The sequence below is a fragment of the Poecilia latipinna genome, unplaced genomic scaffold, assembly GCF_001443285.1.
Source record: "Poecilia latipinna isolate Pla-1442-1.1 unplaced genomic scaffold, P_latipinna-1.0 Scaffold231, whole genome shotgun sequence".
NCBI classification, from domain to species: domain Eukaryota; kingdom Metazoa; phylum Chordata; class Actinopteri; order Cyprinodontiformes; family Poeciliidae; genus Poecilia; species Poecilia latipinna.
This window is the reverse complement of record NW_015112847.1, coordinates 269,325-293,780: the sequence shown is the minus strand read 5'-3', so window position 1 is coordinate 293,780 and position 24,456 is coordinate 269,325. Positions and strand designations below refer to the sequence as shown.

General features: G+C 39.6%; 1 protein-coding gene across 2 annotated transcripts in view; it reads left to right on the top strand.

Annotated features, from left to right (window-relative positions):
- The window catches only part of igsf3 (immunoglobulin superfamily, member 3), a 108,361-nt gene extending 85,503 nt beyond the window's left edge, over positions 1-22,858 (top strand). For both annotated transcript variants that reach the window (XM_015032129.1, XM_015032128.1), the window contains exons 7-9: positions 14,353-14,763; positions 19,081-19,527; positions 21,312-22,858. In XM_015032129.1, coding sequence (XP_014887615.1) covers positions 14,353-14,763; positions 19,081-19,527; positions 21,312-21,562 — 1,109 coding nt within the window. In that variant the 3' untranslated portion in view covers positions 21,563-22,858. The remainder of the gene's footprint in view (positions 1-14,352; positions 14,764-19,080; positions 19,528-21,311) is intronic.
- Positions 22,859-24,456: the final 1,598 nt, after the last annotated feature.

Here is a 24,456-nt window from a genome sequence, read left to right as displayed (position 1 = left end):
TTCGGAGGCAGACCATAGTAAACAATTAGCCTTCATCACTGTGGAAGGGATCAACCAGATAGTTGCTCTTCTTTTAGCATTTTTTCCAGAAAGCTTGATTGAAGCTTTGCTGGTTTATCCAGTTAATTTTCTGTCATAACGAAGGGGAGAATATTTTTGCAGATAGCCTGAATATGAGAACCTCTACTTATTTCTAACATTTAAAGTATGCAATGCCTCACATAAAAACCTGCAGACAAGTAACTTCACACTTTTCCCATCAATGTACATTCTTACACACAAATACAAACGGATGCAAATAGACTCCCACAGGGCCACAGCTACAGCACTACTCATGAACAGCTGACCTAAACCATTGACCCAAAGCAGACTTCCTCCTCTGAGCTCTTCAGGAGCAATCATGCTTAATGCTAATTTACGCTGCTTAACCCGACACACACAGCTTACTTTGTTTAATCTTAAGCAGAAAAATCTAAAGAAAACGCACATTTTCTCGCACAGGCAGACTTTCGTCCTTCCTTTCTACCAGCAGTCTGTCTTTTTGACAAAGTGATCTGTTACCTTGGTAATGCCATCAGTTTCTGTGGCGATGTGATCAGTTGCCAGGAGAAATCCAATCATTTACCGTAACAGCGCAATCATTCTGTGTGTAAGGCCACTTTCTCATCAAGCAGGGAGTGAGTGAGTAATTCTTTTATCTTGACACTTACCAAGGCCGTGTTCAGTTCTGGCCGTGCCGTGCTCCTCTGTTGTTCAGCCTTCGATTATATGAGTGATTCATTTCTCAAAATGTAGGAAGTACAAGTGCTGAATGCAATTATTTGTTACCTCGGGTAAAGGTGTTCAAGAAACTTTGAAACAAATCCTCTTTTTGTCACCGCAGCAAGATTTCAGGAAAAATTCAACCTTATTTTGGATGTAATTATTCACATACAAATTAATCATTGGCACCAGTAATAATCTCTGTAAAATAACCGTATCCAAGTCCTTTCTGAAGTTAACTTTTTGATGTTTGTCTGAGTGTTTGGCATTACTTCCAGTATCGTTGGGGATAAACATGACATGACATATAGGGCTAGTCCTTTTAACAATAGGCCACTTGGTCGGATGAAGATCCATCTTGTCACCACTCATAGTGATTTTAATGTTAAAAGCTGCAAAGTCTGCAAAGCTTAATGTTTGAGAACTACAGCAAATCATAGCTTCATGAGTAACAAAGTCTTCATATCAAGCATTAGACTCCTTCAAATGCTTGTGTTGAAAGGATTTTTGGAAAAAAAAAGCCCTTTCTGTCCTTCCATCAAGAATGTAAACAGCAATGCCCCTTTTAGTTACTTGGACTAACTGGAGTCATGTACATTGATTAGATAAGACTCAGATTGAATATTTCAGCAACAAACATTCCAGGAGATTCATCACACTGTTGGTCTGTTTCCATTTCTAAGGCCATTGGAAACCTTGTGTGAGTACTGGGGGTCCTCACATTTTTTAGAAATACCAGGAGACTTTTTAAAAAACAAAATTTTAAAAATGGAAAAATAAATTCAGAAATTTTTCATTGGATTTGAAACTCTTTCATTTCCCTTGCAGACCACAGACCTAAATCTCATCAGGAACTTGTGAGATGAACTGAAGTTACAAGTTGAATTAGAGAGGATGGGTTAGAGAAACTGTTGCAATGTCACTGAGTAAAATCAATTTTAAGAGTTATTTCTTGTGGGCAAAAGTATAGGCAGCACAGATGATAATATAAAACTATATTTTTCTTATTGTGGAAAGTATTCTCCACTCAAACTGTTTCTTAAATAAAAGGAAAGATTTACTTGGATTTTTTTTAGTACTAGGTCACGATTCTAGTACAACCATATTTACATTAATATGGTTGGTGCTCTATCAATCACTTTGCCTCATGCGTCTCCCATTTTATCTGTTTTGGTTTATCTTTTTTGCCAAAGGTAAACCAGTACTGGCTCAATGAAGCCATTAAAATTTTGTCTTGTTCTCAGAATTGTGTGATAAAAGAAAGAGAACGTAACTAGGGAAAAGTAACCAGATGCTAACAAAAGGAGTTTAAAAACAGTAATGCAATTTGTTAATGCAAATACATATTACTGTGCATGTTCAGTTTATTGCAGAAAGGCAAGTGGCCCTGCGGATGTGCCTCAGAGAGCAATGTGCTTGCTGTGCATATGCTTCGTTGACCCCCCCGACACCCAGAATCAAACGGCTTCTCTCAGCGTTATGCTGGTTCAACACATACTGTGGACCACCACCTAACATTCAAGAGAAAGTTGCATACACCTAATATTATACAGATTCAAATCGCATAATGACCGTCCTCATTAAATTATTATGGGACTTCAAAAGCAAACGGAGAAAACAAGCATTAAAAACCGAAACCCTGATCCAAAGATTTGCGCTTCTTAAATTAGCGGGAGAGGCGTGCTGGATGTAGATAAAAGCTGGACCAAACTCACACAAAAGTAGTCAGCTGGTCAGCGTAATATTTTCTTCAAACTGTGCCTCCCAGAGCTTCCTCCTGTTCCAGATTGGATTAGCAGCACGCTGCCTGCGTCCAAGACCCAAGGGTCATATAGGAGGAGCTCACCGCTCTGTTTGCATAAGCAATACTTTCCAAAAGTTTTCATACCCCTTGAACTTGTTTGAACATGTTCTCACCAAACAGCCACAAATATAAGGATACTTTATTGGGATTTCTGTGATTGACTAAGACTACATTAGGTGTGGCTATAAAGTTTGTGGAAGGAACATGTACTGTATATGTGTTTATTTATATATTTATGTTAAAAAATGCCTATACATTTACCACAAGAAATCTGAACTAATGTCAGATTTCTTGTTTATGTGCCAAATCTGGCGTATAAATCTGATTCTTATTCTGTTGTCCTTTAACATTTCTGGTAGGTGGAAACTGGTGAACTCATAATAATGCTGAGGGCGCCAAACTGGCCAAAGCCGGCACCTAAGTAAAAACCTGTGCCGCCAATTGCATTCAGAAATCACCAGTATGCAAGGCGCCAATTCAATACTATGAAGCTTACCAGAAACTGCCTGTGATGTATGCATAATAAAGATTGCTGTTAATGTTAATTCAATATTTGGAAGAGTGGCCAACATGGACTGAACCACTTCATTCAATTTCTCTGATCCCATTGCTGAATGGGAGAAGAGACTACAACTCTGAAACGGTGCAGAAAACCAATGTCATTGTTCACAACTTCTCCTTCTGTTCACTAATTGGCCAGGTGGAAGTTCCTTCCGGAGGGAACCCAAGTAAGAAAGCCCAGACTTTGCTCTAAGTGAGATAGGAATCAAACAGAATAGCACAGACAGGCAATGGCCAGCCTGCCTACAGCCTAAACTTATTGAACTTGTGTTATGTTGCAAAAAATTATTCACTTAGAATTGCTGCATACAAATGTGAGCCAAACCATATGTCTTTGTACTTTCACTCCAAAATTATGCACCGCTTTTTGTCTGTTGCATACCTTCCCAATAAGGCACATTGAAGTTTGAAATTGTAACATATAGCAAAAGGTTGAAAGGATACAAATGCATGTGCTAGGCACTGAATAATAATTTTGCAGTTATTGTAAAGTTAACCTAGTGCAGCAATTGGACATTTGAATTATCCACCAAAGGCTAGCTGTAGAAAACTATTACACACCGGAGTACAAGCCTCATCTTCCTGCAAGAATGTGTAAATGCACGGTGGGGTTACCTCCTAAAGCAGAAGTGTAATTATCCAGCATGATGGAAGATGATTAAATATTAGCCAGCACTCCGAAGGATACCCAGAAATGCACAGAAACGCAATATGCAGCCTCACATACAGCGCAGGAATGATTAGATTTCAGCTGATTGAGTTTTGTCTTTGTCTCTTTCTGAAATGCAATAATGGCAAACACATGTTCAGCAAGGCAGATCACCAGGGAAGTCCCCGTCTCTGGTACACAATCTAATATCATCTACTCATAACCCCAAACTACACAGGCACACACACACACACACACACACACACACAGCGAGATGCACAAGAACACCAAGAGACGAAAAAAATGCCCAAAACTAATTATGGAGAATCTTCTCTAATAGAAGCACCGTTTGGATTAATGATGATTTGGGGAGATCAATGAGGGTTTTTTTTTCTTTCATCTTCATTTGAGTGTGTGCAAATGCACGTCAGTGCGTGTGAGTCTGGCAGGGGGAGCGAGATATTAAGACAGTCTGGTTATTGGCTGAGTTAGAAAGATGATGGTTATAACTGGGGGGGGAGGTGTCCCACTTTGAGTATTTTTTTTCTCATCTCTTCTCTCGCACCTACACTCTGTCGACTTCCTTAACTCACGCAGTCAAACATCACGATGCCTTCTTTCTACTTCTCCTTTGAGTGACTCCTGCTTTGAGTTAGTCACATAATCCTCCCACCATCTTTTCCCAGATTCTCTTATGCTTTTTTTTTCCCTGTTAATAAAGTGTGTCTTCCTATAATATCGTCTAGATGTGCTCTACTTTCATGCCGCTGATGTAGCTACCACTTAGCATTTATTGATGGTGTTTACATCAAAGCAATAATTGGAGATTCCCGCTCATCAGGGCATGAATTGGCGCTGTCGATCTTCATTACGGCCTCATCTATTCCATCTTCGCTCGCTACCACTCTGCTCTTTTTCCATATTTTGTCCTCACTCCCTCTGTAGGCTCCCTAATGTCTTCCTTCCCCTTCACTCCCACTCAGCTCTATGTTCCCCTCCTCACGCCCCCAGCCTCTTTCTCACTCCTGTGATTTTTCAATATTTTATAATTCCCTACTTTCCTCCACCTCCTCCCCTGCAACATTCTCTCTATTATATTTACATTTTCCTCAAATAGCTTTCATTATTGCGTGAATAATAAGTGTATTGCAGTCATACAGCTTTTTTTTTTTTTTCCCGGTGTTATTGTTCGTGGCAGAGTGGTAAATCTTTTCTCTTTTTTTGGTTGCAGACGGATGTAGTTTGTTTTTCTTTATCATTCCTCTAAGTTCACCCGAGTGCACACATCACTTGACTGTTCTGCCTACAGTTTATACTTCGCATATTCAAATAATCAGAAAGCACTCAGAGACCTGTCAGTCTTTTGCATGCGCACAGGAGCACAGAAGGTCATGGCGTGTGATAAATAGAGGCTTGGAGGGGGGTGCACTGAAACAGAAAATAATTTCATAAAAGGCTTTTGATTAATTATGTCTGTTTCAGGCATTCAAGGTCAGGTTCCTTCCTAGTCGTGTCTTCCCTGTCTCCAAACCAGCCCCCACCCCCCAACATTTCTCTGTTATGACCCTCACACAGGCACATTTTTCTGTCAAAGCTAATCCAATCTGGGCTTCATTTCCTTGTTCAGCCCAATCTGCCAACACAATGAGATTCCCTGTGCCCCTCTATCTCTCTTAAGCACCTAAGTGTGCGCGTGTGCACGTTTTTGAGTCCTGCTGCTGCTGTAATTGAAGTCGTAACTCAGAGCCAGATACAGTACAGTTGCTCCCCATGTAAATCAGTGGCTAATGGTTGGAGCAAGCAGAGCTTCTTCCTGAGCACACACACACACACACACACACACACAGTGGTTGTCATTCTGCAGACTGCACTGACAGAAGAACCACTGTTCTGTGTGATTAATGAGTATTTTATGTTTTATGCTTATTGGCAGACCTCCTTCCAAAACACACAAAAAGTCATGCAGACAAGCTCAGTCTAATGTGTCTCTAATATATTCCCCCCTCATTTAGGTCATGAGTCTCCCAGAGTTTCCCTGCAAAATTCCCTCTTGCCCACTCCTTCTACGTCTGCCGTCCAGCTTTATCCTAACAGTTAGACTGGCAGACAAAAATAAAAAAGATAACCAAACACAGTAAAGTGCATTTGTACTCCACCCCCTTTGGCAGTAATGTAATTCATCTTTTAGGGTTTCCATTTTGTCACCACCAACTCTGACCAGCTTCTCCATTCCTGCTGAAGAACAGCCTCCCCTCGTCTGCTACCACCGTATCACGGTGGGAAGGACGTGTTGTTCATGTCCAGGGTTGGATTTCCACCACAAACAGAGTCACATTTTGGTCATATCTGACCAGAGTTTCATCTCCTGTATGCTTGTTGTAACGTTTACGTAGCTTTTGGTGAACTGGAAACATGACATCGTGTTGCTTTTTAGCTGTGCCTTTTGTCTTGGCACTCTCCCATAAAGGTCATATTTGTTGAATGCATCACTAATCGTCCAGCAGATGTTCCCACCTCATCAGAGCGCCTCCACAGTTCTTCCTGAGACACTATACGCCTCTTGGTTGCTTTCTTGTGAATGCTTTCTGTGCCTGGACTTTCAGTGTAAGTGGATAATCATTTCTTGGTAGTTTTGCCGTTGTTTCATACTCTTTCTATTTTCAGACAATGGATTGAACAGTGCTCATTGAGAAGTTCAACGCTTGGGTTGGTGTTTTGACCTAACTTTCTTTTAAACTTGTTATTCTTCACGTCTCTGCCGTTATTTGGTTAGTTTGTTCACTGGCATTCTCTATCAAACCTTTGAGGTGTTATCAAACAGCTGCAGTTAAACTGAGGTTGAACTGTATATAAATGGACTCCATGTAATAAGGGGTAATTTCTTATGGGTTTTCTTTGCACTGAATTTTATTTCAGGGTATCAGGTTAATGGGGGATTAATGTACACCATACTTTCCTAATTTTAATTGCAAAACAATTTTAAATTATTATCTCTTTTTTTTTCTAATATGCTTTAACAGACTACTACTTTAAAATGTTCAAAGGAGATGATCCCTTTTGCAAAATGCATAAAAAAATATTCTTGGGGGGGGAGATTTCTTAGGTCTATTTGTTAAGATTTTAGACTACACACAAGAAAAAAAAGGCATTTTTCATTAAATTTGATCAAGTTTAACAGCTTTTTAGTTTGACTCAGACATTATGAGGATTACTTCTTACATTTTACTACTCAAGTGGATTTATAACTTGCAAAGACAGATGGCAGCTTCTTTTACATGTCCTTTCAACAAAGCTTTGTACAGGATTAAGATCCAATTACATACAGGCTAATAAATTTAAATTATACTACAGTAGCATCAAATTCAGCAGATCATATTATACCCATAAGTAAAAAGGCTGATTGGACGTCGTTGAGATTTCAGCAATGACTCATCCTTATCAACAGTGCAGCAGGTGGCTCCGGAGATGAACCGCCTCATTTTAACATGAAGGAACTTCGTACACAACCAGGTTCAGTGTGAGCAACCATGTGTTATGGCCAGATGGAGAAGATAAGGTGAATTATTTTACAAATGGTAAAAAGATGTGCTTGCATTTGAAGCGTTAGATATAGTCAGTCACTTAAGGATCGTAACATGAAATCAATCCAGAATTATTCCTTCAAAAACAGAATGACACAAAGAAGATCTTTGACACACTTTTCATGCTACGCATCTCCTGTGGTTCTTTGTCTAATAGGCATCAAAACAGGACATGAGCAGCTTGATTGGTGGTCTGTGAATGACCAGAGGTGCCTCAAAAAGGGGCCTTTTAGTGAAAAAGGCCTCTAGATATCCATATTTAACTCAGCCAGCGATGAGTCGTGGTAATATCCTTCTGACACAATGGGATCATAGATACATCACAGTCATTAGCATAGAAATTACACTTCAAGCTCTCTAAAGGAAGCCACTTTTCATTCAGAGGAAACTCTGTCTTTCATTACTTCCGACGTTCGTTCGGCCTGCCCTGCCCTGTACTCCTCCTGTTTCAGAAGTTCAGTAAGGTCATTGTGTCTCTTTTTTTTTGTTTGTTTGTTTGTTTGTTTGTTTGTTTTATTGTGTGAAGTTGCGGCGGGTAAGCGCCAAGCCAACGTGAACTGTCCTCTTCGAGGATTAGGGTGTGACTGAAACCTCCGGTCTTGTCCCAATGCTTTTTGCTTTTTTTTTTTTGAATAACTTTTTGTTTATTTTTGCCTCTTTAGAAAAATTTGTCCGATTTTCTTTTCTTTAATTCACGTCTTTGTTCTTCACATGATTTCATCTTTTAAATTGAAAACATGAAAGTAGATTTGTTGCCCGGTGGATGGATTTTCAGCTCCGTGGTGTTTCAGGACATATTAAACTAGAAGCGCTGAACCATATTTCTGATGTTCGCGCTTCATTTAGGCCTCGTTAATAGTCATGAACCCACAGGTTAGTCTCCTGAATATTTATGCAGGGCTGATTAGACAAGAGTGACAGGCTGTGATGGGGGCAAAAGATGAGAGGCTTAAGTGAGACCCACAGCCTGTCCTGTTTTAAAAGATTTCAACGGTAGTGGCATCACAGAAGAGAAACATAAAATGATTTTTTTTTTTTTTTTCCCCCCCTCCCTGGGAAACAGTAAAGGATAGCACAGCCTTTGATTTACCATTTCGGGCCACATCCTCCTCTGAACACTCAGCCAGGAAGTTTTACAGCTCCTTTGAAGTTAACCTAAAATTTTGTTACAAGTGTGAGTGAGAGAGTAAAAGCTGTGACTGGTGTGCTCTGAAGTGGCACCGTAGAACACCTCTTCATCCCCAGGACTCCGACTTGTTTTCCATCAACTGGGCTTCGTAAACAATAAGCCTGAGGTTTGGGTACAGTCGGACAGGATTGTTATTTATAGATTTTGTGCAAGTCCTCTGATATAAAAAAAAAATAAAATAAAATAAAGCTTTTACAGAGGCATTCAGGGAACACTGTGTCTCTCAGTTTCAAAGAAACTATCTGGTTTTTGTTCTGCAGTTGATGCCACACCTTCCAGAGCAGTTGTGCGAAATTTCACCAGCTACTTTTGAAGCAATCTTTCACACAGACAAACAAATGCAGATGATTGCTTACATCTGCCGTGGCTCTTTCCTTCTGTAAGAGGAATACGGACGGCTTTGTTTTCAGCCATGCTGTTTTCTGCGGCCATTACACTGGACCAATTAGGCACACATAAAAACAGGGTGAGGACGAGCTTCAGCGAGCAATTAGAGGCTTGGCTGAGTGGGTTTGGGAAGTTTGTGGAACAAGCTCAAAAACCAGCTGGAATGTTGTTGGATAATGACATGTTTTGCATCTTAAATCATCTCATAATCCATCAAAGGAAGCTGATGTATTTTAAGTTTATGAATTAGGTAGTGGTATAATGACACATCCTGCTCACAGGATGAAGGTACACAATCATTTGCTAAGATTGGATTTTTGTAAAAAAAAAAGGGGGTTTCAAAAATCACAGTTTGTTTTAAAGAATCTATAATCAGTGTTGTCAGTGTTGGGTAACTTAGTCCAGGTTTGACTTATCCATATATTGTGGTTTTTATGCGTGTCTAATTCTAAAGGTTACAAAGGTTTCATAAATATTTGTGATTTAAATCATCTCTGTTCAGTGTGGTTATCTGGTTCAGGTCTGACCAGTCTAGTGTTGTTATTTTAGATTTTTAATGAAAGATGATCAAAGGCACATCAAGCTCATTAAAAACTGTGAAGTAGCCCTTTAGCTTAGCACAGATGAAAAATTCCCAGAGGCTAACTTTAGCTTCATTAGAGGGTAACAGATAACAAGCAGCAGCATTTCCATATTGTCTATAAACTGTTTAGATCACCACTGATTAAATGCATCAAAACTAAGAACTTGTGTAAATGCATCATGGTCTTTGATGAAAACGTGTTTATTTTAAAACAAACATCATGACATGGACGTTAAACACATGCATAAATGGTGATAGTCTTGTGAAAACTTAGTTTTCTGCTGGAACTTGCAGAAAATGTGGTTTTTGCTAGTGTTGTGCTACAATCCTTGGTAGAAAAAAAAAGGAATTGGGTGGAACTGTAAGCCTTAAACAAAACAAACTAATATCTGCCAGGAAACGAATATTTAAGTCTGTTTACATGCAAAACAGCTTCTTTGCATGTTGAAAAAAAAAAAAATTCAGAAAACAAAGAGAATTGTTAAATTTTGATGTGACATGCATGCTTTAAACACTGCATGCTTTAAAATTTAACCAACTGGAATGCAATGTTATTATTTAGCCCATATTTATCCTCCATTGTGAATCTAATTTTAGTCATTAGACACTTGAGACTTGTTCAAAACATACTTGTGAACAGCTTTGTGTAACATAAAAAGTATATCTTTAATTGTCGTATGCTATCTGAATTCTAACCTTGGGTAATTGTGCCTTCCCTCTCTACTGCTGGAGGAAGAAATCTGTGAGTTCCTCAAACTTACTTCGCAATGGTTGATCTAAGACTCACGGTTACCCTGGAAACAGTAGGTGAACAATACTGGAGGCTCTGAACCATTATTCTCAAGGATAAAGTTTAAACAAAAAATGTTTTCTTGAAAGGTAGTCAAAGCTTGTACATTTCAAACAACTTATGTGTCTAATTAAGCTCGACTCGCACAGGAACTACCTTTTAGATGTCAAAGCAAGCACTGTTGATATTGGATTGATGTCACTTTGTGGGTGCTGCAGCAGCACAGTCATCAATGCACGCAATGGAACCTGAAACAGTTATTGATAGCCATGATGACCTTCAAAAACAAAGCTAATTTTGCTCTTTAGGAGCATCTTCATTATAACGAAGAGCTAGTCTTTACTTGGATTTATACTAGCTTCAAACTGAGTTATTGTTGCTCCTGTCAACAGTTGCATTTTTGTAAGGGGCTGATGGGCTCTACTGTAGTTGATAGGAAAAACTTCATTCTCTGTGGACAAGGACACATGTCACCAGATTTGACAGGCTGTTCTGTGAAGCTGCTTTCACAGCAGTGGGATTCAGCAGGGACCCGAGACTCCGAAGTCATTTTGGAGCATAAAACGGAAAGCATTCCTTCCCCTTTTATGTCTCCTCTTGGCTTACTGGCTCATTGTTTCTCCGTTCAGTTTGTCCCATCAGTCTGTGCTTGAGTGAGTCCTTGGTAATAATAACTTTTAATAGCTCATGATGCCACCTAATAAGGCTTAAGTAATTTGCTTATTTTAGATTAGAAAGGGAATTTCTTTTAAACACTCGTGCACGGCAACAGGCTTTCAGCCCCCAGTTTCTCTCCTGGCTGTGGATTCAAACTTCAAATGGGAACGGCAGAGCGTTGCTTTGTCTTGTGCCAATCCCATTCTGCATGCTTTCACTTCAGGAGGTTCAGAGGTAATTCTCCTGGAAAAAGAAGAGGGAAATGGTTGCCAGGATTCCACGGGGTGCTACATTTTCCAGATGGAGATGTTTTCAGCTTCTTGAATCTGGTGGGTAGAGATGCAATGGTGATGATGAGTAATTTGAGATGCTAGCTTGAAATACTGCTGCACAACAGGGTGGTCTGGCAATGCCTCGTAACCATGTGTCTTTTAAATGCACCCGAAATTGTGCAATATTTATCACTATGCATATATATATATATATATATATATATATATATATATATATATATATATATATATATATATATATATATATATATATATATACATACATATATATACGAGGAGCACTACAAACAGGAGTCAGTCGACCACACTCACCAATCTGTGGATAAAGATGAGGTTTTCTCAGCAGATGGCTGTGACCGTAGGCAGTCGATCAGCCGGCCTGTTATAGCCGAAACCCTGCATGGACTACAGCAGAAGGAGCTGAGAAACTATTAGGTAGCAAAACAAGCAAAGCATTTAGAGTGACTTTCAAAAGTATTCAGACCTTTTGAATTTTTTCACATCTTGTTACCGGGACTTTAAATAGACCAACACAAAGTAGTTCATGACTGTGACGTGAAGGAATGTCGATACAGAGTTTTCAAAGTAGCTTCCTATGTAGCTCCCTTAAACCTGATCTCCGTTACTGACATTCACCACAAGTTGATCAGAAGTAATCTAATTACTATATACGACATATACCGGTGTAAAATGTATTTACACTATAAATACAGCTGTTTTGTGAAGGCCTCTAAGGTTTGTTGGATAACATTGCTAAATAAGCAGCTGCATAAAGACCAACCAACACAACTGAAAGTTGACTTTTATGGTTGTAGGAAAATAGTTTTAGTTTTTAAAACATCATCCCCAGGTCTGATAATCTTTGAGCATACTGTTCAGTCCATCATCTGAAACTGAAAGAGTTTGGAGAAGCAGCCAAGAGATTTGTGATACCACTGGACATAGTACAGAGAGTTATATCACATATCATAAATTCAGCCTTTATGGAAGAGGATCAAGGTAAAGCCATTGCTGAGAGAGGGCTGTATGCCACAGTTAGTCACAGATCACGTGGCAAACATCTGAGCCATGGCACACTAGTCTGGCGTCTGCTCATGCAAAATGTTGTGTTTGGTGGAATGCTAACAGTGAACATATCCTTCAACACTACATTTAAACAAGATTAGCAGTGTCACACTGTGGGAGCTTTTGTTTAGCAGGTCAGAGTTTGTTTAGCAGGTCAGAGTTAATGAAAAATAATAGACAAAGAGAACTGGAAGAAAACATGTTAGCTGTGGCAGAAGAGTTTAGGCTGGGATGGAGGTTTACCTTGGATCAGGACAACAACCATAAACATACAGACCGAGCTACAATGGAAGGATTTAAATCAAAGTATACTGATGTGTTGGTATGATCTTATAAAGGTCCAGACCTGGAGATTGATGTTCACTTGTGCTGTCTACATATTTTCACAGAGTTTTTTTTTTTTTTCTTTAGAAGAAAGAGCAGAAACTCAGTTTTTATAACTGAACAGCTGGTATGAACATACCATAAAAAAAAACCTGCGGAAAAAGGTGCTGATGTGGTGGGAATGGATGCAAACACATGCCACACTTCTTCTTTCATAAGAAAACCTAAAACCTCCTTATTATTTTCCTTCCATTTGATATTTATCCACTGCTTTATAATAATCTATCAATAAAGTCCTAATAAGGTGTATAATTTTATTTATTTTACCTTTAAACCTCAAATCCATGCATTGCATGAACAAAAAAAAATACCATTCAGTCTTACAGTCTGATGACTGTAAGACATTTACCCATTCCCACTTATGTTTATGCAAATAATGTGCTATTTCAGGGCCGTTTCAGTGGTTGTAGCAGAAATAATATTTTAGATCTAAAGATAGGTGTTCTTCTTTCTGCGCCTGTTTTGTGTCTGTGTGAGCTCTAAAATCTAGAAGTTCTTTTCAGACAGCAGACAACTTTTTCTCAGCTGTCTGATTTGACAAAAGTACTAAATTACAACGCTTTCCTATCGCAGTATTGAAGTTACTCTGTATCAGTTCAAGGAGGTCATCATATTTGTATTTTTTTAATCTTATTTGCTTTACACAAAGTAAAGATTAAAAAATATGATAATCTTTATTTAATTAAGTTCTCATGGTAGTTTACATCTGGGTTATTGCAATTATTCGATTCACTACTTAAATTAAGTTTCACGTTTTAATTTTGGTTGTTTTTCCAACATCTCCTCAAGAACTTTTTTAAAATTTCTGTCACAAAATCAAAACCTAAGCACAGCTTGTGAAAATAATTTTGCCTTAGAATCATAAGCTAGATATTGTTTAAAATTTCTCTTAATTTTCTTCTACTTCTATTGCTAAGTCTTGTGTCAAGGATGTGTGTGTGTGTGTGTGTGTGTATCTGTGTGAACGTATGTGTTTGTGCTCTTCTGTGTGTTCTGTACGCTTTCAGCTAATCCTCTCCCCCCTGAGCGTTTGACAGTGGGGCTCTCATGGCGGTCACACCTGATGTACCTGCAGCTAATCCTATCCCGCAACCGATGTCAGTGTAACCAATCCTGTCACAGCACGCAGAAAAAATGCAGCTTCCTCCTGGCATTTTGGTCACACCTCTCTGTCGTCTCCCTCTCCTCTCGTCCTGCTCTCTCCCTCCTGCTTGACTTTATAGATGCATTGCTTCTTCGTTTTCTTTCTGGCAGACTGACAGGACCTCCTGCCCTGCTTTTGTCTTGTTTCCTATCTAATAATATCTTTCCTTACAATTTACCGCCCTTGTCTCTTTCTCTGGTCTGCGTCTTCAACAGACTTCCCATCCCCCTGACTTTGACTTGTTTGGCATTTCCCTCTCCTTTCACTTCACCTCTTCTTCTTGTCTGTCTTTATCTTTGTCAACTTTTTGAACTCGCCCACGCATCGCCAGTCATTTCCTGCCCTCCTGCCACCAGAAATACACCGCATTTTAAGTAATTTGTCACAAAACAGAAATTTCAATGTGTACCTGTCACTGCTGATCATATTCCTTATAACCAGAGAGTTGACTGTTGGCTTTGGCTTCTCCACCCCTCAACGCTGCTTTTTCTGTTTCCTTGCAGAGAGTAGGCTAAAGGTGCAAAAGAACAACCAGTCTCTGGTGTACCAGGAGGACAGCAGGGTCAGGATCAATTGCTCGATCACCTCCCAGACCAGCCAGGACTCCCAACATGCTGTGCTATGGTACATAAGACGGGCAGCGGGGTCAGAAACCGATGAACTCCTGCTGAGGATCGAACGCACAGGGGCCTTTGAATACGGCGCCTACGCAGACGAGGAGAGACTGAGACGGCGGGTCCAGGCAGAGAGGCTCTCACCTCGCCTCTACGCACTGACTCTGAACAGGGCAGAGAGCAGTGATTCTGGGACATATTACTGCCTGGTGGAGGAGTGGCTGAGTGACCCAGATGGAGCCTGGTATCGACTCTCCCGGGATACCTCAGGCTACACCAGGGTTCTTGTCAAACAACCAGGTGAGGCTAAAAGTGCTCCTCTTGTTCAAGGTCGTTTGAATGAGTGAATGAAGCAGTGTTGCCATGGATAATATTTCCAAGGATCAGAAGATTCACGGTTTGACACCTGGCTGGCTCGCCATCATGTTTGTTCCAAGCAGAGGTAGAATTAACAAAGACACAGGTTACACATGACAGTATGCAGAGATTTAATATAGCAGAGTATCAACATTGTTGTGCCAAGTCACCCTTTTTTAAGAATTTTGGATAAGAGCAATAAAATCAAATAATTCATGTTCATAGTTTATTCCTAATCATTGTTATACCTAAGCAATCCAAATCGAGTTCACAGTCAGACGATGAATTAGTTGTCATTCATCTATTAATCAATAAAATCTTTAATATTATAAATCTATATATATAATTCTTTACTTAGAACATCTGTCAGTTTGCATATTCATTATTTGTCATCTCCTTTCATTTGCATTGTGGACTTTGGTAGCTTATTTCCATCAATTTCATTTGCTCTTGTTCTTAAAAGTTGCTTTCATTCACATTTCTTGATGTTTTGGTTTTGAGTATGCAGCTAGATCTTTGTCAAATTTTGATTGCAGCACCCCTGAAAAAATAATGAGGTGTATGTTTCTTTTCAATAAATAAATACAGCAAATGTTGAAAGTGCATCTGTGACTCTGCGGTCTTAAGAGATGTGCATTCAGCTGTGACTTCATTCTTCTGATTTTCTGTTCTTTTAAAACTTATTTTCTGCCCACATCAAGTGAAAAGGTGCAACAGTGTTGCAAAAGGAATACGATGCAAACCCATGTTTCTGCTCCTCCATAGTTTGACCCAATGCAATCTGATCATTATTCTCTAGTCTAACGAATAATGCTCATGTTTTTATTAACTGCAAAGCATAACATGTATGCTAGAAATAATGGCACATTTTAGCCTGACACTCCTTCAGAGCGGTGTTGGCTTGATTCATCTCACCATGAGACAAATGGCTTTGTCTCAACATGATCACTTCACTTGTACAGTAAACAGCCTTGGACAGAAAAGTTGAAATGAACTGAATCTCAATCATCTCCTTAAGTGTTATAACAGTGCTGAATTTGTCACTTGCCAGACATCAAAAAAAAAAAAAAAAAAAAAAAAACACAAAAAAAAACTTTTCACAGCTTTGCAGATGGCGGCTGCCCGCAGCAGAAAGATGAAGGGGTCTTTTGCTCATCACCACTCGTGGAAACAGCATCTCAGGGACTGCTTTCAAATCACATCTTTATGTAAACTGTGTAAATTGCCTCACTAATCAGCATAAACTGACATGTGCACACAGAGGCCAAGCTGATACTGTTGGTGGTAAATGCTGGAACTTGTTTTCTGTATAAAGAAAAAGTGTCAAAGTCTGACTGAAAAGCGTTTTAGCTTACAGATTTTGTTCGCTACCAATAACAGCGCTATTTGACAACATAGAGAGATCTTTGGTTTATTTCACATTAACTTCTTTCCTGATAAACGTTTCTGGCACATGTAGTATATTTAGTATTGTGCTACATTAATGGCCTATTTAATGTTGCAATTATTTCACTCAGATTTTCAACCGACTCCAACATGTTCTGCTCTGCACCTTATTGGCTTTAACCTAACATCTGCCCCAGTCAGAGCTCAGGAAGATTAAAAAAAATTAGAAAACTCCCAGTCACTGATGGACAAGCTAATCCACTTGTCCAGGACTGAAAAATAGTGATTTAAAGTGATGATGTATCTACTTCCACCCACACCGTGACATCCCACCTCATCAGAGTTATTTTGAGCATGATTCAGCTCGTATCTCTTAATCTCTCTGAGAGAAGTTATATCTCTTTTTGGCCCATTGTTCCTGAATTTATCATCGAGTAGCTGTCAGAATTACAGGTACCCTTCGGTGGTATGCAAAGAATTTCAAATATCTTCTGAAATACGATGCATAAATTAGCTTTCTGTAGTTAAGTGGAATTGTGAATCATCTGATAAACTCAGATGTGTTTTATTGTAGTGTCAATTTTATAAAACAACCAATTAATGACTGGTACTTGAGAAGAAACACTTGTTACTTACATGTTAAGTAACAAGCAAAAAGTAACGTGTAGTGAATGCACTGTTCCTCAAGAATCCACAGCCATTTAATAGAATAGGTACTTGGTTTACTTGAAGTACAATGAATTTGAACAGTAGACTGATATTTCCAGAACAACCTCAGTAATGGTCCGTCTTCCCTGACTTTTTCCCCCTAACCTTTTTTTCTATCACGTTTATCTATTTAGAAGTCAAAACGAGAAAACACTGATAAGGAAATAACTAAAATAGGAGGATCAAAACAGCAGCTCAGTAGAATGTAAAGAAAATGCTTCCTTGGTAAAATGCTCTGTAAGCAAACACTAGTCTTAGAAGATTTCTGTTTACTGCAGCACTCATATAAATGAAATCTGGAGGTATGGGAAGCAGAATCTACAACTCTATGTATGGACTCATTCATTCACACGCTGCTCGAGCTGAGCATATTATTTTGAGATGGTAGCCTTACAGTAACACAAAACCATTTATTGTAGATTTTAACTTTTGAAGGGAGAGATGGGTTTTAATTTATTGTTACAACATCCTCTGAAGCTGCAGGAATTAGCAGTTTTTCCACCCCTGCTGTCCTTCTGCACCTCATTTTGGTTTAACAAGAAGTCAGTTCCAAACATTGTGTGAGAGAGAACCATTAAAAGCCAAGTTTTTATTGCCCCATTTTTTCTAAATTGCTGGGGAAGTGGGTCACAGAACCACCCCTGAAGGGCTGTAGCACATCCATGCAGACAGACAAACTAGCCTTGAGGTTGGATCCAACCCTGCTGGGAAGCGGAAAGACTGGTGCTCGCTGCAGGGAGGGATAGTGAGTCTGATTTAATTTTGTCTTTTTGTTTCTCCATTTCCTGTAACACATGCAGAAATGACTATTTTATGATGTTAACATGTTTAAATCGGTTCATTTTAAGGCTGCAATTATTGTATCTCTGTTATTTTGTAAGTAAATATTTAAAAATGTAAGTTTTTTTTTTTTGTTTTATCCAACCATCTCAGTAAATAAAAAAAAAAAACAATTGAAAAGTTAATTTATTTGAATAATTCAGTTCAAAAGATGAAATAGCTTTGTTATATAGATTAATTACACAATTGAGGTCAAGTGTTTTCATTTTGACGATTACGGTTTACAGCTAGTAAAATCCCGAAATATAGTTTTTCAGAAAATTAGAACTATACTTATAAATAAAAGTCTATGATATTATGGCAAGCACAATAATGATGGAGACTGCTGACTTGACAGGTGTCCAGCAGACAGTTATTGATACCCTTCACAAAATCTTATGCCACAAAAAAGGTAATTGCTGAAGAAGCTTCGCAGACTGCTGTGTCCAAGGTAATTAATAGAAAGTTGAGTGAAAGGGAAATGTGTAGTAAAATAAGGTGCAAAGGTTTTGGGGAGTTTAACGAGGTGTGGCGTTAGTATTTCAACAGCCAAATCCAGGATCTGGGCTGCAGCTGTTGCTCCGTGTATCAACCCTCACCTAAACCAGATAATAATATCAGAAGCCTCTTACCTGGGCTGAGACGAAAACAGACTGTACTGTTGCTCAGTGGTCAAAAATCCACTTTTCTGATGAAAGAAAATGTTAAATTTAATATGAAATTCAAGTTCCCAGAGCATGGAGAAAGAGTGGAAATTAATATAATCCAAGCACCTTGACTTCAAGCATGAAATCTGCTGCTGTGGGTCCACTGTGTTTTATCGACTTGATTGTCTGGTATATTATTCTTTCCTCTGATGCCTGGGCCTTATGGAGATGCTGATTTTCTTTTCTGACAGGACCTGGCACCTGTACTCATGGCCAAAACGCCCAAACATGCTATCACTGTGCTCGATTGGTCGGTAGATGTGGCACGGCCCTGTGATGAAGCAATCAATGCAAAAGGATCCCATGCTGTACACCCTGCAGTGCATTGTCATTTATAAGAAATTTTATTTTTGGTTTTGATTAGCTCAAAGTACTGATCATCAATAACTCTGTAATTAAAGTAAATAATATGAAGCTTTCCCTTTTGGCTTTAATAACTGTAATAACTTAGCTTTGCAGTATAATTTAACGGGATCCACGTTTGCAACACTTCTGGAAATGTCAAATTGACAACATTGCATAATTAGCCCGATAGTTGTGAATTAGTTCACATAAATCACGTTCTCTGTTTGAGCTATATGTGCATTTATTAACATAAATTGTCTTCCTTTGTTCCTTCTCTCTTGGGGAACTTCTGCAGAGCCTCAACTACGTGTTGATGAGCTTGAGAATAACGTGACAGTGGAGGAGTCCAGCTCAATTCGGCTGGGCTGCAATATTTTCAGCCAGTCGTCTCCCGACTCGCGCTTTTCTGTGTTCTGGTACGTGGATCGCTCCGATGACGAGGACATCGAGGACCAGCCGGGGGAAGACGACGACAAGCGGGACTGTGTGTTTTCCATCGGCCACGACGCCATCTTTGGAAATGGAAACTGCAGCCCCCCTGACGACAATGGGCCCAATTCCCGCTTTCAGTTTGAGAGGACTACTTCTGACCAGTACAGCCTGACCATTCACGGAGCCCGGCCAGCAGATGCCGGTCGTTACTATTGCCATGTGGAGGAGTGGCTCCTCAACCCTCGCAATGAATGGTATCGTCTTGCCACCAATAATTCTGGCGTCACCATCGTCAATGTACTGCAGCAAGGTGAGTCCTTAGTAACAAAATCCTCAGAGCCTCTGCGTGTGTCTGTGACACTGATCAAAGCAAAAAATGTAGGTGATTAATTCAGGGAAAAGGGTGAGGGAAAATTTATAAACAAGCAGTTCAAACAATGTAGTTAATTACACAATCTGTGTTATTCCTCTGAACAGCTAATCAAAAGCAGAGTTAACATTGAGGGCAAATCTCCTAATTACCTCAGAATTGATTTGAAAACAATCTAGTGAGCAAATACCAGTCAGAGAGAAAACAAATTAGTTGTATTCAAATACCATAAAACACATAAATATTAATTTTTATAAACCAGTTGAATCTTTTGCATGGCTGATACCTTCTTGGGTTGTTAAGTCTTAACGTTTTCCAGCTTGATCAACTGGACCAGGGTTTGGATGATTGAAAGCTCAAAAATCTGACCTTTTCCAGTCAGGCAATGCACCATACCCATCAAGTCACAGTAACAACACTCAGACATGGAAGCTGATACTGAAGAAGACCCACAATTAGATATTACCCATGAATGGGATATGCTTAAATATAAATCAAAACAGACGATGTTATGTTAAGTACAGGGATGTAAAAAGCTATTCACAAGGTCGTCATAGAAACATCTTGATGGCTCATTCAGGCTGCAAGAGAGCAAGACTTTCAGCTGTTCATTTTTTTTAAAGGTTTTATTGGCTCTAGTGGCCTTTTTTTGATAGTTCATTAACAGGAAAGTGGGCAGTGAGACGAGGGGAAGACATACAGCAAAGGTCGCCAGGCCGGGAATCGAACCTGCGACAGCCGCATGGAGGGCTAAGGCCTCTCTATATATTGGTTGTGCTTAACCCCTGCACAGCCACAGCACACCCAACTGCATTTTTTTTTTTTACCCTTTTGAGTTTCAACCGTTGTCACTGTTGTCAACCTTGTAGAGATCTAAGACTCGTGGTGAGAGTCTTTGTTCTCCTGGACATATAGAGGTAGATTCTGAGAGGCCGAAAATTCTGCTCACCAATTTATTGTCTTCTGACCAACGAAAAGGTGAAGCACATGTGACCCTGACTATATTTGTTGAGTAGACAAGCAGGTCTGAGTCAACTAAACCTCTGTAACATTTATAACATTAATAGGGTTTTTCTAAAATGATGTTCTGTTTTTGTCATGATTTCAACCCCCAGTGATGCCAATTTTTCAAACCTCTTATCCAGATTGTGCATTCGCTCTCACTCCTCCATTTTGTGTCTATAAAGTAGATTTGCTCTATTGTACCTGACTTTTCTAGATATAATATGGAGAAATCTGCCACAGGACATTTTGCTCTTTCTAAATTTCAGTTTCTACCCGCCATGTGGATGTCTCTTATTGTCTTCAGAACCAGAGGACATGCTGTTAATTCTAATTAGACAAAAAACATATTAACAGTAGGATGTCGCTTAGGGTTGATTTGGTTTAATCTGTCATTTTATATAAGTCAGTTGGCTAAGATTAAGTACTAATACCAAAATAAATGCATAAAATAAGGTGTTAATATTCACGAGATTTTGGGAGATTGAGATTTATTCTTATAATTTGTGACATTTGTAAGAACAAAGAAACACAAGCTGTGTGGATTTCAGGTACAAAGTTATTTTATGGGTACAAAATGGAAGTATGAACACAAAATGACACGGGGGCATGAAAAGGAGTGCAAGATGGCAAAAGATAAACTGAAAAAAATGGAAGTTTTTATCTTTACTGCGAGTTTAGAAAATGCTAACCACTATGAATTGTTTGTTCTTTGCCCCCAGTTTCCACCATCCATTCAGTGGTGTGCTCCAACGAGTCCCTCTTCTATTTCCTCTTCTTCTACCCTTTCCCCATCTTCGGCATCCTTCTCATCGCGTTGCTGGTCGTGCGCTACAAAGGTCGCAACAACAACAAGAGCCAGGAGGGCAAGAATGGCGCCCCCCTGCTGTGGATTAAGGAGCCTCACCTCAGCTACTCCCCCACCTGTCTGGACCCCCCAGCGCTCAGCTTGCACCCCGGCTCGGTTGACTAAGCGAGGGAGGGTCCGACCCCCGCCCCTTTTTCCGCCTCACGCACATTGTGGACTCAGCCGACACAATGCCAGGGAGCCTTTGTGGACTCCACCTTCAGACCTTACTGTTGTTCAATGCCGTGTTGAATTATAGTCAATGAGTTTTAAGATTTCTACTCCGGCGGCTGTTTGTTTTTATGTTGACGACTGTGTGTGTGTGTGTGTGTGTGTGTGTGTGTGTGTGTGTGTGTGTGTGTGGACGTGCTGACACGGATGGATGTAACATTTCATCACAATTAACTCCGCGAGGGCAAACTGAAGGGCGAGAGAGTACCGTGAACCTCTCCCGGTTTCTGTAAAGCCTAACCCCATAGTTGCGTTTTGAGTTTTATTACAATAAATATTTATCTATTTTTCAATAGAGAGTGGAAGAAAAACTGCAGATAAGATCTTAGGCCAGTCTTGGGAAGAATATTTAAGAGAGTGAACTCTGCAGGCGATTCCAGCGTTAAGCGGTATGCAGAAAAGTCTTCAAACTGATCCAAGTGCAGCCACAGCCTAGCCTACTATGCTGGTTCCCATAGCAATGCTCTGCACCCACTGACTTCATAGCCGCCGGCTCCGTTGCCAGGCTGCATGGAGACAAAGGCTAGGACACACAAGTCTGTGTCCTGAGCGAGGATGTGTGTTGGCCCACCTGCCTCCACAATGGATTCGCCTTGGCAGACTGAAACAAGTCCTGGTGTGCCACTTAAACACTGCCAGACACTCTGGCCCGAGTGAAAGACTGCCCCACTCGTCTTCTCCACCCGTCTCTCCGAAAAGAGACGGCAAGGGAAAGTAAAGGAGGCTGAAAATTATGGGGAATATATGGGAAAGGTCTCTTTTACTGAAGACGTGTGAACTTAAACATAAGTGATTTTATTATTATCTTTTCTTTCAGTGCCAAGTGCTCCTTTTCAGTGCTGTTGTCTGCAGCTAATGTTTGAAGTTTTAAAAGACAGTGGGGAAGCTGATGGGTTCAGAGGCAGTCGATTAATATGTCTGCATATATCCCGCTGTGGATTTATGGGCCTTGCTGGCTGTTAAATCTTAAATAAGTTCAACTTTTTCTTTTTTTTGATTGAATTAACTGAGTTACTGAATGAAATTTAATTTTTGCACCTTTTCCTTAGTTGCCCTGTATCACCACTTCTTTTATTTATTTTTTTTTAAATGCAAAGGCCACAATGAAGATTATTAATGTGTAGTGTGGTAGGTGTAATATAACACAAAAAGGCTACATGCACATGATTTGACGAGGATAAATGTTTAGTTTACAATATTTTGTATTTATTGTTTTATACTTTTTTTTGCATTGCTTTGTAAGATTTTCTCATTTTTGCCTCTTTATTTCTTAAAAATCTGTGCACTGAGCACATTATATCAATAGCCTGTGTGTTGAAAATGTGGTAGAAGTAGAAATGCTAGATCCGTCCTGCGCGTTGCAGTTTGTAGCATTTCATTACCAGGCTGTCAGGTTTGTTCAGTGTCATAACACTGTATATCTATACATATAATATGCTGTGGCTTTATGTGTACAATAGTTGAACAAATAAGTCACAAGAATTGATTCACTTATACGCTTTTTTTTGCTCGTTTATTTAGTGAAATGTGATGTAACACCTATGTAGGATGTTTCAACTGAAACTTGAGATGTTTTTGGTTAGTTTTTTTTTTTTTGTTTGTTTGTTTTGTTTTTTTAAGTCACGGAAGCTGGTTCCCGCATAACCGTGATGGAAGGCAGGAGGGCTGGAAAAGCTGTGCCACCTTGTCAGCCCAGAGAGGTGAATCCCTCTGCGTAATCCGTACACTGCCAGACTGGACATGAGAACTCTTGGGAAAAAAAAAAACCTGTCTCAGTTGTGTCAACATGTATATTGCATGACAATATTACAGGAGGAATTTTGATGTTTTGTAAAGTTTTGAACATTTTAAACCTTGTGTTTTTGTGACGGAGCTGACAACCTTCCCCTCTCTCTCTCTCTCTCTCCTTCCTCCCGAACTTCCTGAGCCAAGAGTTGACACAGTGTCCGGTGCCCCTGGTCATCTCCAATATTTGACTACTAGTCCAAGATGCCCTTTGAACCTGTTTAAATAGCTGATTTTAAGGATGGGTGTTGTGGAGACTGTGTTTGATATTACTGCTCATAACTGTCTTTTTAATGCTTTGCTTTTATGCAGCACTTCATTAAACAGATTTATGTCAAAAAGGCCAAGTTGTGTTCCCAGCACTGATGCAATGGACATGATTTTAGTTCATTTAAAGTTGGACAATGTCTGAGTCTGAATGAAGCTGTGGGACATTTCCAGGTTCCATATAAGACTTGGAAATGTGATTCATTTCTGTAGCAGGTAAGTATTAGAGCTGGTCAAACATCACAAACAGAACAGCCTCAATTAAATACCACTACAGGTATACGGACATAATCTGACTTATTTACATCCATTTCAATTCAGTCTTAGTAATAAAATAATTTTAAAAAGTAATACATCAAATGCCATAAGGTTTTCTCTCTAAGGAACCCCAGAAACTGCATTGGGTCATTTTGAGTGACAGTTCAACAGGAAATAGGGTAATGAGAGAGGGAGAAGACATGTGGCAAATGTCCCCAGGCCAGGAATCGAACCTGCAACCACTGGCACAAGGACTAGGGCCTCAATACGTGGGTTGTGCTTTGCCCCTGCACCACCACAGCATCCTGAGGTTCTTTACAATGTTTCTGAATGAGTCAGTTACTGACCAAGCAGTTTGTTTTTCAGATTCTCTGGTTGGAAGATAAAAATGTCTGTCTTCTCCGAATTCAAATAAGAAACTCGTATTGTTTACAACAATGTAACTCAGAGAACTGGCCCAAAGCATTGAATCCTGTGAT